General features: G+C 37.8%; 1 protein-coding gene across 1 annotated transcript in view; it reads left to right on the forward strand.

Annotated features, from left to right (window-relative positions):
* Positions 1-15,578, forward strand: part of BAIAP2L1 (BAI1 associated protein 2 like 1) — a 34,951-nt gene that overhangs the window by 13,051 nt on the left and 6,322 nt on the right. The window contains exons 4-8 of the mRNA XM_026054165.1: positions 12,733-12,794; positions 12,894-12,965; positions 13,281-13,418; positions 14,799-14,951; positions 15,399-15,566. Coding sequence (XP_025909950.1) covers positions 12,733-12,794; positions 12,894-12,965; positions 13,281-13,418; positions 14,799-14,951; positions 15,399-15,566 — 593 coding nt within the window. The remainder of the gene's footprint in view (positions 1-12,732; positions 12,795-12,893; positions 12,966-13,280; positions 13,419-14,798; positions 14,952-15,398; positions 15,567-15,578) is intronic.

Here is a 15,578-nt window from a genome sequence, read left to right on the forward strand (position 1 = left end):
ATACCTATTGAAAATTTCATCTAATTATGAATTCTAGACTATTTTCTCCATGGAATAAATAGAGAAAATGTATGTCATGGCCTTCTTTGGGATCAAACTTCTAATGCTGCAGTCTGTTCACCTTCTACTTAAACTGCTACTCCAGAACAATCTTTCTTCCTAATGGAAGCAGTGACTGTGGATTTCCTCCAGTACACTTTCTGATAGAATATTTATTTTTGAGATACAGAAAGTCAGTGAACATTGGAAGAGGCACTATAATATGTTTAGCAGCCTGTGAGAAATTATTCATATTTTCTTAATAAAGATATAACAGTTCTGAAACTAGGCTACTACACTGAACTGTCTAGCAAAAGATAAAGTGTATGATGTACTGGGACACCAGGTGTCTTTTGTTAAAAGACATAACTCTTTTGTGTTTAATGGGCAGTATCAGGTATGTAAAGGTCACACTGCTGCGATCTGTTCCTTTGTGGACCTTYCTTCCCTCTTCCCTGAGAAGCAGCCTTTGGATTTAACAAAATACTTATAATTGAGCAGTAATAGCTCTATCACGCATGACACTTCTGTCATCCTCTCCAAAAGAGAGGTCACTTGGAGCCAGCTAAGCCGTTGTTTTGTTAGTGCCTGCGAACTGCTGTTCCGGAGTGTATTCTCCGGAGGATTAAGTGAGCTAACGCGCTGTCCGCTTTGCAAGAGCACCAGTCTAAAGGGGACTGGCAAAGAAGTGGGGAGAGGAGCAATTCCCATCATTTTATGTCTGCATTTATTTGTATCCAAATTGGATGTCAAGAATAACTGTAGCTTTTTTTGCCTTTCTTTCAAATTATATTCCTGTGCTCTGTGTTGATTGAAGTCAATAGCGACATTTCCAGGTATGTCAGAAGRAGAACTTTATACGTTAAATATTTAAAGCAGTATCCTGGCTCTTCACAAGAAATTAGATAAACCAGTAATGATCAAGTCCTGAGAGTTCTTGAGTGCYTTAATATTTGAGCCCAAAACGAGACAATGTAGTTGGAGTTTCAGTGTTTAGGACTTCTGTGAACCAAGACTTAAATATTTTATCTGAGAAGTAAAAAATTCAAGCACACACAGAATTGTCTCTTGATACTAATGTGTTTAAAAAATRAACAGAAAACACACATGAATTGGCCATTTAGCTACACTCAGGACAATAAGCATGGAAAGCAAGGCCTGCTGTAGTCAGAAACCCACGGTGCTGTTCCTGTACTGCTGATGACGGCAGTGCCTCATCAATAGCAGAATGGAAGAGGAAGCTTATCAGCTTTGAGTCATCTAAATTGTAGGTGCCTCCTCCACTAGGTTCATGTCTCACTGATCAGACCCTAATTACTTCCTGGCTGAAAAAGGAGGTTTTGTGCCCCTCTGCGACCATCACTCCTCCTCCCAGTAGCATATCAACTTGTATTAAAATGAGTCTTTTGAAGATTAAACAGGGAAGTGAAGCAGGATTCAAATTTTTGAGGCCTTCCTGTAGAAGTTTCACCTTTAGTTTTGGCAGGTGGAAAAATAATATATCATTTGAAGCTCAGTTGTGTGCATTAAATTTCCTGTACTTAAAAATGGACTACAAGGCTTAGATGGATATAACGCAATATTCTTTAGAATCTATAGAGAATCTTTACTGGAACATTGCACTGAGTCACTTTACAGCTCACACCAAACCGGCTGGGTGACCTAGAACATATTTACCACCAAGTGTGATGGAAAGATTTGAATCAAAAACACAGTCAATCAATCTCTCCTTCTCATAAGGAAACAGCACAATACATTCTTCCTTTAATRAGATAGTAAAATCGGATTATGGTAAAGGATACAGCTGAAAATAGAGCTGCCAACTATCAGGGCAGAATAAAAACAGGAGTAGAAAAAATAGGGAAAAAAATATTTGACAGAAGAGCTAAAATACATAAAGGGCAGAATAAGAGGGAAAATCAGTTAAATTAGTCAGAAAGCACAGGAAAAGAGCTCTGACTTATAGGGTGAAATTGGAACAGAAGAGGGAAATCAGATAATGAGAAGCAAATCTGGGTATCCCAGCTGATACAGAATTTTAGCACTAAATATCTATCAAGTCAGGTTACAGCTCTGAAAAATTTTATTATCAAATAATATAAGTTGAAGAAGTATAAGAATATATTGCATTCATAATACATTTCTTATTTGTAAGAGATAAGGTGATTTATATAAACTTACTTTCAAGTTTTTGATTTGCCTAAATTTCTAAGCTTACAGGCCCGTAGGTTTAGCTGTGAGCATTAACTGAGTTTTTGTAGTTCAAGTTATTCTGCAATCTGGAATTTCCATTTCTCTCTTTTGAGCTTTATATGGAATCTTCATGGAACAGAAGAACATAAGAATTGTTTTTGTGGTTTGCAGTTGTGGCGGTCTTTTAGTTGTGGGGAAACTACAGTAAATTCTACAACAGTTACTGCATCCATTCTTTGGACTAGGAGCCTTTTGGAAATTGCACAAAGAAGAAACTGCATTTCTAGAACATTAATATTTCATATTATTCAAATTACAACATACCACAGCAGCACTGTAAAATCTTGGATTTCAATAATGCACTAAAAATAACTTCACATATGTTAACCTGCTGCTACAGTGCTAAAAATAGTATATTCATGGTAAGTTGCTAACCCTTTTTGTCTTGCCCAARATATGTTATTATGAGCTTTTGTCTAATAGATTTTGAGTGCTTACAATGTTAATAAACACTCATTTTCAATAATCTAATCTGTCTTTCCCCCTTCATTTGCTCAAGGAATCAGGAAGTTAGTTCCTGCACATTCATTGAATTCTTGCTCTCATATTTCCTCAACCAGCCTCTTGTAGCTATGATAACTGGCAGGTGCTGCACACGGTTATAATATCACGGGTGTAAAGTCTCAGTCTGTTGTGTGGCAACCGTAACTATAGGAGTCACCCACAGTCATACGATGGGTCTGGGGCAGCTTAGTTTTGCTCTGAAACTAAGCGTAAGCTATTTCTTGTTTGACAGCCTGCAAAAAATAAATGGTAAGGAAAATATTACACTGCATGGGCTTGACCAGTAGAACTAAACTRTGCTGAGAGTGTTAAAAGGAAGATTGGAGGAGACAATTTTTCTTTTTTTTTTTAATCTACTCAAGAGGTGTGGGAGCAGAGCAGTTGTTTGTTTTATTATTATGTGTAATAGGCTTATTAATTTCACTGTATCATTCTGTTAAAACTTACCTGGAAACAGGATTGCAAAAGGTGTTACTCACCTGAAATCTGAAACTGAATAACTCAGAAAAATACAACCTTTTTTTTAACTAAGAGTAGTTCCATGTTTAAAAACCACTGAGGGTAGGTARCAGAAGTAAGTACTGGGCTCAAAGATAGCTCTGTGAGGTGGCTGTTGCAAGATAGGGAGAGGTGGTTGGGGAGTAACCCTCTAATGCCACACAAGTGAAATCCCCAGAGATGAAATGGGGGGTTCACCCCGCAATGCAGGGAGGAACACACAACTCTGCTTCACGTTTTCTCAAGCACWAAGGCCTTGACTGTCTTAGCTCCTTCCGCTTTAAGAGAACAAACATACTAATGTAATGTGTATTTGCAGAACAAATACGGTAATTTTAAAGGTCTCCACAATGTTGCTGTGCTATTCAAGTGTAAAATTTACATGGGGAAGTGATGGGCCATAACTCCTAGCCTTAACAGAATACATAAGGGGGGCAGGAAGGTTCTGCACMTGAATGTTTCCTTTCTGGAGAGCCTTTATACTTATGTGCAGTTAGCCAAATGTCTATATAGGTATCAGAGTAACTACATATTGCTTTGAAAGCCTTGGTTGCCATACAATAGGTTCACTGAGAATCAGCTAATGATTAGTGGATTAGGGCTACAATTTATTGAATAGTTTACATTTCTCATTAATCCCTCAGTAATTAAGATAGAGCACTTAGAATCAGAGAACCTTTAGAGACTGATAACTACTTTCTAGTTTTTTAAAACAAACTTGAACCTTAGCAGTTTGAGAATAATGTAAATTTAATGTTAGCTTACCAATGTAAAGCTAAATCTATAAACAGTAATATTTGCTTTTTAAGGAATAACTGTTACAATTTATATGTGCAACAGATGTGATCCTAAAGGACTTTTTCTTCCCTCCTCCTTTTTATTTGCAGAAATAGGAGATTTTCTAAATGAGAAAGGGAGCTTAAAGAGATCAACTTACACAGAACAAATTTGGAGATAAAAGAGATTTTGTTTTCTAAAAATAATGTGTTTTCATGCTGAAAATTTATAATCAGGCTGTAATGTAAAGCAGGATCTTCTTATCCCATCTCCCTAARACACTGTCTTGCAAGTACTAGTTATCCAAAAATGTCTCTTTTTCCTTCCCAGATAATTAGCAAAAGAGCCATTTGAGGCTGTACTCGTAAAAACTGGGGATAAATATCTTCTGCTACATCTGCAATACACCACTTAAATATCAATCTCACCACTGAGAAAGCCCTCAGAAGAAGGAAAAGCAAAAAATACACAGTGTGGGATAAATCTAGCTAGTTGTGCTTCAGTTAATAAAAGGTGTGGGAGGGAGGTTGTTGGCTTTCTTTAGCAGATAAATTCTAGCTGGAATCCAATTCCACTTGTCTTAGAAAAGTGACACCGAGCAGCCTTTCCTTCACTAGCTCATCTAATCAAGGAAAAGAGATCTGTCACCTTGTCCTATCTCCATGTAACTGCAGCACTGTCCTCTCTTCCATAGCATAAMTGTTTGGCTCTTGGAACAGGTTATGTTGGCTCCAAAGACAAGGGAAGTGAGCCAGCTACTGCTGAACCCCTCTAGCACCTCATCTAGGGAGACTTCTGGGCAACTAGCTTAGATGTTGCAGCTGAAGTACTTGGTATATGAGGCCAGCTTTCCTTATGGAGTATTAATAAAATACTGTTGCTCTGTGTTTATAATGAAATTGAATTGGAAGAAGCCACTGATCTTTTTTTTTTTTTTTTTTCTATTATAGCAAGGAAAGTACATAGATAGAAAGCTGATTTGAAAATGAAATGCCGAGTGCTTTTCTGTTTTTGCAGAAGTGAACCTCTGCATCTTTAAGTTTTGCAGAGGCATCTGTTTTGGAGCTATAYTGCCCTCCAATCTGTTGTAAGAAAGCTAGGAGAAGAGGCAGCCTTTTCTGTAAGATTCTCCTCCTGAAAACAATAATTGGATTAGTGGAAAGTTCCTCTTATTGGTAGCTCTGCTCATCAAGGTCACKTATAAATTTAAAGCCAGCCAAACAATCATCAACATTTTTTCCCTCTAGAAACAGTACTGTGGCTTTTCCTGTTCACTGTTCTGAATATAAACATATGATGAAAGTCTGTTGGAAGAAAAAGACATACTGATGTAGATTCTTAAAGATGAACAACTTATTCCAACTGTAAATAAAATTAACTACAGATTAACTGTAAATTTACAGATTATTCTGTGGGTGTCTATCACATGCTTAGAGCTTTATGCACGTAATCTCAAGTATGGTTGCCTAAAGGAGCTGTAGCCCCATTAAAGGAAGAACATGTGGGAAACAAATCTTGGCAAAATTTGTCATGTGGATCACATGGTGTTTTAATGGAGGGTAGAGTGTTGTAAACAATCACATTGCAATAAAACGCTGAACTAAGCCCATCTACAGTGCTCATGTAGGTAGAGAAGACTCAGTGCAGTGAAGAAAACCTGGCCCTGTCCTATTTATAAATGAAAGAGAGAAGGAAACGAAAAAAGTCAAGAGAAACCCATTACTCTGTTGCTATCCAGGCCATAATTAATGAGCAAAATTTGCATCACAGAGCAATAGATAAGCAGTGAGGATGATTGCCACAAAACACCTCATGGAGCATGGGGGAGCCTAGCAGATCAGATGGCACCATTCAACAAAGCAGGACCATCATTCCTTTAAGATTTTATTCATTTCAAGTTATATAATCCTTCCCATCCAACACAGAAAACAAGAGAGATCCTGCCAAGCGAAGAAGTGAGCAAGAAGAGGGAAGAAGGGTTTATTGTTCAACATAAAGGAATGTACATGCTTCAAAGTAGATGTTGCAGCTTGTTCTTGTACGATTGCCAACAGAGTTGTGCTCTGTATGCAGTCGTATTGTTATACCTTCCATTATGAAGATTTCCAGGGTAAGGTGTAAACTTTATGGCCCTGGGAATGGCTAAAGGGAGGAAAAGGAAACGGAAATACACAAAGTTCTCTGAGAACGATCTCAGGGGACGCTGTTACAGGGGAATATCGGCACCATGGGAAGAAGAGAAGACAGACTTTGATAAAAAWTTTTTTCCAGTTATTTTTCCATTGATTTCCAAATAATCTCTGATGTGTCATGTACCTCAGTGAGTTGCAGACTTTTCTTAGCACCAACCTGTATATTAAAGCGGATCTTTTGCCTTTAGCTAGCRAACAGTACAGGCGTAACCGTTTTGCAGTCTATTGCCCTGAATTTGTTGGGGTATCTAACGTGCAGTGCTAGCGGTTGAATGCCTTGCATGGCCTCGCCTGGCAGCACAGGTAGCAAAGACGTCTCCTTTGCAACGGAAACCTGGGAGGGCTGCCCCGAACGTCACCCGCGTGTGCRTGCCGTGTTTGCCCAGCTTGTGTGTGCAGGTGAGAGCTCCGTTCCAGCCTCGCCAGCAGCTCCCCTCGCGGCCTCTGCACTTACCGACCGCAGGGCGAGACGCTGGGGCTGGTGTGTGAAGCGCAACAGGCAGGAGCAGGCCGTTCTGCTCAGCTGATCCTTGGCAGTCAGAGGTTTTCTTTTTTCTTTCTTTCTTTTTCCCATCTTTTCCTGCACAGGCCTGTCAGACAAAGAAATAAGCCTGTGAGCATACATATATAAAATATGCTGTCTTTAATATTGAAACTTATCTTGTCAATGGGAAAAACACATGGCAACTAGAAAGTAAATGACATAATTGTGAGGAAAATGCCATCATATATGTAACTAGTTTGTAGATATTTTAATCTAGCTACACATACAGTACAAAACATATATTTTTTATATTATATATATATAGTAAAAAAAATCTGATATCAGTTGTAGATGTCAGCAGCATTCCTAAGAAACAAATACATTTGTCTTGAAATTCTGAAGGAAAAGAGATAATCAAAACTCTAGGCTCACTTAGAACTTGGGGCTTTTGTGTTTTGGAGTTTCTTCACTGCTCAGATTGGGAGATTTAGCAGCAATTCAAAGACTTACAGTAAACATTATTTTGCTAGTACTGGAAGCCCATAAAAAAAMCAGTTTTGGCTGCTTAATATAATTTACTTGTTTCAGTCTTAAAAAAAAAAATCTGCCTGCCTGAAAACAGCAGGGTCTCACACAGGCAAGTTCAGGCTTGCGGCTGTGTTGTAACTCTTATTTTCTTTGTGCCTGACTTGTGTAAGGATTACAAGTCACTTATTTGCTTAACTAGACAGCAGCAAGTATGAAAAGCCTCTGAATTTAAGGCCTTCAAGGCCTTATGAAAGATCAGTGTGACAYGCAGATCTTACTATATTGTATTTCCTATATGTTTGGGTTAAAAAAGAGAATGCCTGTGGCAGACTTTACTTTTTAATCTGTTTTAAATGAATTAACTAATTTGGTTAAGTCACAGAAACATTTGTAGCTGTTTGCAGCTTTCGTGAGAACTTTTTTTATTCGTYCCCTGATAAAAATTGATCTGATAATCCCTTTTAAAATGTGAAGTTCCCTTTGCTCTTGGTTTTTATTTAGTCTTTCTTCTYGTGTTCTAGCAAAATCTAACAATTCTAAAGCACAGCTTTATGTTGCTTTGCTTTAGTGTGCATAACAGAGTTTTCAAATACTTTATTCCGAAATCTCCTCTCCTTTTCTCTACTGTAGGTTTTCCCCCCTTCACCTTCTGCAGTGACCTTCATAAAATGGCACTGAATGGTCATGTGTCAGTGGCATTTCATAAAATGAACTTGAGAGAGATTTATTCCTTGCTTCCTATTTCATGTTCATTCGTGCAGTAAGGAAAGGCAGACTTGACCTAGTCCTACTGATTTATGTGTATGGTAGTATTTATTCTTCAGAGTTTTAAAACATTTGGGGTGAACTGTATTAAAAGCAAAATACAGTTAGAGTTTGTAAGTTGTTACATTTCTTTATCTTTTTTTTCTCATTTTATTGCTTCATATTAAATTCCATTAAGGCTAAATTCAGGCTCTTCACGTTCTTCAAGGTATCTGCTACACAATTAAATCTTCCTTCTGTAATAAATCCTTTTTATGAGAGAATAATAAACTTACTGCATTTGAATCTTAACAGATGTCTCATTCAATAGTATTTGTTATACTGTATTCCTTTGCAACTTTCTATTTACTTTCCAGGGGTTAATAGTCTCAAAGGACTTTGTTTTCTAAGTTTCCTTTGCCATAAATGCCTTTCTTCGGGCAAAGGGTAACTCAGGAGAAGGAAAAAAAAAGGGAGAACATATCAACAGAAATGGAATCTAATAATATACTTGAACTATTACTGTCTTCATGTGTAGCTTTGACTCGGCCTCTCATTCTCTTGTTTAATGTAAATAACAGTGCGGTTTCATCTCAAAGACATGAGGTTACTAGGCCTGCCCTCAATGCAAAATGGGACAAGAGATAAATGAGTCATATAATTAAGCACAATGTTTATTCCCAGATGCCTAAGAAAGTTTTACTAGAGTGACTTTGTTTCCAGAGCGATTTCCTCTAGAGAAAACAAAATCTAAGCTCATTTCAAGCAGGTGATGATGTGATCACTACTGTGATCACTTCTAATATAGCTATTTAATATTTTCAGAGCTTGTTTCAAGTGATTTTGTTAGTTGCCGCTAATATTTGTCGGTAGGACAGCAGTCTATCGATCAAGAATTTTGTCTTTGGTTCTGCCTTGAACAAATTCACCTATTCTGTTCCAAAAATGGTCAACAAAAAGCTGTAAAAATAAACAACCTCTACAATTGCCCAGTGTGAACACTGAGACTAAAGTGTAACTGTTGCAAAACTGCATATTCTGGTTTTACTATGAATATGCTTTTTYCCCCCAAGGGACGCTTCATATTAAGAACTACTTTTCATGTTTTTATCTATTGTGCAGACTTTAAGATGTCCTCGTGCTCAAGTGTGCTTGATAAAAAAAAAAAAAAGTATCTTTAAATGTTTTGCACTATATTTTTGTTTTCTATATCTCTCACAGATTTCACATGGGAGGTTAGAAAAAGAAAAATGGTGTATCTGATAGGGAAGTATTTTAATAGATAATTATGTTCATCATCAACAGTGGTGTTTTTGCTTTATTAATTCATTGCATAATATGATGCCTAAAGCTGGTTCAGGTTTACAGTAGGTTGGCCATAAATTGGCCTTAAGTGGCCTGTTATCATGTAGTCTAGTCAAGTCATAAGGTTTGTTACTTCTGTGGTTTGCCAGGAAATGATGGCAAGGTTATTATTTGGTTACTGTATATTATGAGCTCTGTGTGTATATAAAAACTGATCACAAACAGCTTTAATTTACTGCAAAATATTTTTAGTTGACGTGAGAATTGCTTGTCTTCCCCTCAGGTAGCATGTTTCCCCTACCTTTGTGCACTGAATCACTGAACACCAGAACCACATCCTAGTTTGAACTGCTTTTAATCCAGGGTAAAGCACCATCTCTGCTGAAGCTGTTCTCTAATTCACTGTTTTGTTTAAAATCAAAATTTCACATTGCAGGTGTTCAATTCCTCTTTCCTTTGGGTGCTGGTCCATTTAGGCCAGGGGTCACCTTGGCTCTCTTGCGTTAGTCTTCTATAAAAGTTTGTCTTCTTGCATAAATCTTACTTGTGAGGGGCATCAAAATTTGGCCAACCTTTTGCCTTAAACTGGCAATAAAAGAACATGGTATATGTTCACTTTCAAAGTGCTCTCTATTTAATCTGCTGTGTGGAGTTTGACCTATAATTTAAACCTTATTAGGTCAGATTCCCTTCTATAGGTTCCTTTCAAAATGTTGATTCAAAACATGACAGAGGAAATGAACTGGGTGAGCCCCATACAGTGCCACTGAATCACTGGTAGCACTAGGGAGTTTCTAGCATAAAATGGCTCTTGTCCGATGCCCAGCACACAGGGAGGCTTTGGCTGAGAGGAAAAGAAAACGCAATGGGAAAGACAGTCACTGATACTTAAAAATAATATTTAAAGTGTTCTAGGGTGGGTGAAGAAAATAAACTTGTAAAATAACCCAGCACAAACTTTTAAGAAGGAAGTGCAGTTTTTAAAGTACTCGTAATGTCAAAACATGTTTTGGCAGTATTCTTTCTTCTAAAATAAAATTAAATAAAAAGCTGAAAAAATACCGCTTCTGACCAAGTACCCAAAGCCTAAGAACTTGAAGGCTGCAGTCAGTTCCAGTGCTGCCTGAGACAAAAATAACAGCCCCCGAGCGTCAGGTTTTCCATTCTTGCCGCCCCAGGTGAATGGGTTGTTTTATGGCGCGTTTACACTGTGGTGGCAGCGCGGGCCAGAGGAAGGGAGGGAGGCGCCGAGTCAATGCCCGGCCTTGTTGGGTGTCTGTCAGGGCTGGGGTGGCCGCGGCCGGCCGCGTTCRCCCTGCCAAGCGTTAGCTAAGTGTGCTGCTTTGGCAGCAAATTCTCAGCATGTACTTTTTAATGAAGAATGAAAATAAGCTGATTTTAAAGAGAAGAAAAATCAGTAAGATCTTGAATTTCTATAACTTCCTAAGCAGATTTCCCTTTTCAGTACTGAAAAGCAAACCTTATTATCCTGTATTTCTTCTTTTTCTTTTTAAGTGTATTACCTAGTAAATGCCTGATGTTTAGTAAACTCATCCTATTTTAAAACACCATTCCAGTCTAAAATGCATAGTAACTTTTCAATTGAGTTTAGTAAACAAAAATACTAGACCAGAGCGCATCCACTTCAGCAACCTTAAAAACAAGAGTGACTTACTCATGTCAGCTATTTCACAACTGTTTCATGTGACTATATGGTACTTACCTTTCTTTTGCATATGAAATAACTAAATACTATAGCAACTCTCAGTTCTCGTAGTATTTACCCTTATAATTCTGTATTCACCAGCAACCCCAAATACAAAAATTCAAAAAAAGCCATTCTGAAAACAGTATGGAAAGACACATAAATAGAGAATAAGAAGTGTATTGTTTGATATAATTTATAAATATTTTTGTATATTATTTCAAGGGGTTGGCTGTTTCCATTGTGTCCTCAGCTTCCTGCTCCCCAGGCTTGCGGAGCCTCTTGCACAAAGCAAAGGGGCACAAGAATGGGGAGAGGGGCATCCTGTAAAGCCAGGGAAGGCACCTGCTTTTCTTCCTGCTTTCCCCGTCAACAGYGACACTAACCCACATTTTCCATTATTTAGTTAAAGATCCCCAGTGCTATATTGCTTTACAGTATAGGAAATATGCTTCTCTGTTAAAGAAAGTAAGACCTTGTGYCTGCATCTGAAGGATCGTGGGATGATAAATCTCTGCTAACTCAGGATGGTTTCTCAATAAGTCTGGATGGTGGAAAGCATGATTTGGACAGCAACGTGTTAAACAGTTAATTCATCAGATATTCATGGAAAAAGGAAGTGGAGAGGAGTGTCAGATTAACAAGCCAGGGCAGATCCAACTGCCAGTGACTCCAATATCTGAACAGGGCCATGTGGTTGTGTGAGGATTGCCACCTGTATAATGTGAAATAAAGTGACTGAGGGAGGCAAATCACTGATCCAGCTCCTAAACTCATCCTGCCACTCTGGCCATGAAAATGGGAGTGTTTAGAGAGAGYAGAACAAGTCTGTAGTCAAAAGGCTTTCGGGTTAGATGTCACCAGGGTAGCGGGTTGTGCCCTGCCCTTACAGCCGTTCTTACCGGCTTGTGTCTGAGATGCAGTAACTCTTTATGGCCAGCGCTAAGCTGGGTGAATGAAGCCGGGCGTTTCGCGCCCCTGCCAGCTCCCGTTCCCAGGAACGTGTTGCAATCCCGCGCCGGGCTGCACGTAGACGGCCCGTGGGCGCCAGCGCAGCGAGGGGCCGGCTGACGTGGCCGCCCGCGCCTGCAGCAGGGTGACACAGAGCAGGGCTCTGCTGGCAGCAGGGCCTCCACCTCCGCACCCCTGCAATGCAAAGCAGAGCACAAACAAAGCTCGTGCGTAACAGGCCGCATCTGGGGCCAGGGTTTCTGCTGTAAGACAGCAAAGAGCACGGGCACGCTGTGGTGTGTGGAGAGGTGTTAACACTGAGCCTGCAGCTAGTTAACCAGCAGTAAGGTTTAGTTTTCAGACCAACCAAAACATGAATAGTGCTTACTTGGATATTAATTACTGCCTCTGCCGCTGGTGGGCTGTTCTCTGACATGGCAGAAAAAGAGAATCTTACTAAATCAGTATGTTCTATTCTGTAGAAACGGAAGCTTTTTATTTTGTCTGGCACTCCATGCATAATAAACGTGATTAGTTATTCTGTGATTTATGAATGTCTTAGTACTCTTGTGGCCAGATGCAATTACTTAGTTAAACTGCTGTGATTAGCAATGGCAAGAATTTTCTAATTCCTCTTATGTATATACTCTAAATAATAAATATTTAGTTAAATAATATTTTAGTACTAGTCTTTTTTAACTAACTTTGGACATCCAAGAAAATAAGAAATAAATATTGTTATTTATCAACAGGTCAAGTTCTTGTGGAAATTTCAAGAACACACAAGAAACTTAATGATTGTCTAGAAGAAAGTGTAAGTTAAAAGATGCGCCTTTAACCTATTTGAAGTTTTGAAATTATAAACTGKTTTTTTGCTATTTTTTAATAACCCTTTATTAATTTGCTTTTAAAGTTCAAAAAATTTCATAAAGAAATTATATCTGAACTGGAGAAGAAAACAGAACTGGATGTTAAATACATGAATGTAAGTACATTGAACTCTTAATAGCATAGAATATCATATTTTATGTATCTCTTGCTAGTAATAGATTTTTTTCAGAAATTGTTCAGACAGTTAATCAATGTGCTATAACTGTGATCTAAATATATAAAAATCTACAAAACATGTCATGGAACTAATGCATGACTTAACAGCATTTTTAAACTAACATGGAAAAAAAGCAATTGGCAAATCTAGCTGATGCGAATTAGCGATACAGAATAAATATGAGTAACACTTTGTGGTCACTTATGTAGTTATATTGCTGTGTGCATTATGTTTTAAATGTTTTGTTTGCAGGCAACTTTAAAGAGGTACCAAACTGAACACAGAAGCAAATTAGATTCTTTAGAAAAGTCCCAGGCTGAGCTAAAAAAAATCAGGAGGAAAAGCCAAGGAGCCCGAAATGCCATGAAATACGAGCATAAAGAGATGGAGGTTAGTGAGTTGCCTCGTTTGGTCCCTCTGCGTGAGAGCTTGTCAACAKAAAATGTTACGTTTCTAGAATTTGCAGCCTTTTCTAACACGTGACGTCTGAAGCTTACCACAACTTCTGTATATGCAATGTAATTAGTTAATATATGCAACTCCTGAGTTGTTTGGCAATAGTTAATCTCTAAAATTTCAAATAATATATTGTTTTTGATTTCTCAAAGTCAGATTGTAGTAAAAATACTGCTGGAGTACATATTCCAGCTGAAATTAGGCTTTGGATTGCAGTGCTGTTTCTATTCAGAAATTTTTGTTTCAGTTTCTAGGATTAATCCTTTGAAAAACACTTTCAATTTTGTTGATGTCAGTTTTTTTTTTTTTTTTAGTTAGCTTTAGTTAGTTTAGTTAGAGTTAGTTGTGCCATGCAAATTCACCTGTAATTTGGGAAATTTATTTCCCAAAGTAGGCAAACAGCAGTTTCTGTTATCCTATTGGACCTCCTATCCTATCCAATAGGACCTATCCTATTGATCTTAAAACACCATTGCCATCTTGAGGTGAAATGAAAAATGGCAAGGTAATGAAAAATTTTATTTGAAATATTAACAGTCATGTTCTGCTTACCATTTATCTCACAAAAATATACATCATGGCTATTTTTATTCATACAAACAAAATTTTTATTTCATGTTAGTTTTTATGGATTTTTCCCTCTTTATCTTTCTATTGTATTTTCACCTCGAAGAAAGCATTTGTTATAACCAGGTCCAGCAAACATAATTAATACTATTAATTTCTTACTACCTATCTTTTAAACTGCACTGAGAAGAACAGGGTTTGGTTTGGYTTTGTTTTTTGAGGTATTGGACTGAGAACTAGAAGATTTTCATTTAATCACAGTATAACTGTGTACTTTCCTGGTAACCTGGTAAGATAAATGTTTTGTTTCAGTCTCTTTAGTAATTCATGTTCCTCTGTCTATAAGGAGACACAGATTCATCATAGCTTTATGAGGGTAAATGCAACTGCTATGAAGTAAGAGTAGATGAAGGTAATTAGTCTAATTAAAGAACACCTGTGGCCTTGAAATAGCTCAGCTCACTTGCTACTGCTTTCAAGATATATAATTTTTGTCCTGTAAATATATTACTGCTTGCCTATAATAAGTTTACAGACTTCTCTGATGAAGACAAAGGAGTTAAATGTGTGCATGAGAAGAGAAGAATGTGCAGGAAAGGAGCAAAGCCTTCTCACTGTCCCAGCCTGCTCCACCTCACCTTGCCAAAACTTTTTTTTTTTTTTTTTGAGGATTTTGAAGTTCATTTCAGCAATAAGGTAGAGTATCAAATCACACTCAGAGGTGGCATGTGATTTGTCTTTTCCTAGTATGTTGAAACTGTGAGCTCTCGACAGAGTGATATTCAGAAATTCATTGCAGAAGGCTGCAGAGAAGCTCTCCTTGAAGAAAAAAGGAGATTCTGTTTTCTGGTGGATAAACACTGCAGTTTTACTCAGCACATGAACTTCTATCACGTTCAGGTCAGTGGCATTAAGATAAGCAGAAATAAAACGCCTGAGGCCTAATAATCACAGAGGAGATGCCTCCTGCAGGAGCCTGAACAGACAGGCATAAAGAGCTAGATGGCACAAGCAGCTGTGAAACTGGTCACACTCTGTCACCATCAGCTCAGAGAAAATGTTTACAATTGTCTCTTAAATGTACTATAGCAACCACAGAAAATKACTCTAACTTTTAAAAGTCATATTTAAAAAATAAGCAATCAAATATTTACAACCTCTAAACCTGAAAAAATACAATCTATCATGTTATTTGTTTTAAAGAAATATTAATTACATAAACCTCTTAAAAGACTTCCATTTCACCAGGGTTATATTRTTTTGGTATAAAGAGTATTTAGCAAATATGTCTGTGCAGTTTTATGAAAAGGCATACTTTTGACTGATACCTTTTATATTTTGATGCAGTGTGCAGACTTCCTCAACTCTAAGTTGCCTGGGTGGCAGGAAATCTGTAGTGATGCTACCAAAGTGCCTGAAAAAGTTAAAATTATGATAGATGAAATAGCAACACCTGGTTCTACTCCAATATCAGGAACTCCCCAGCCTTCACCAATGATAGAGAGAAATATTATGGTATGTGTGTCA

Source organism: Nothoprocta perdicaria, unplaced genomic scaffold (assembly GCF_003342845.1).
Source record: "Nothoprocta perdicaria isolate Ctin4 unplaced genomic scaffold, notPer1 scaffold_12, whole genome shotgun sequence".
Classification (NCBI taxonomy): Eukaryota; Metazoa; Chordata; class Aves; order Tinamiformes; family Tinamidae; genus Nothoprocta; species Nothoprocta perdicaria.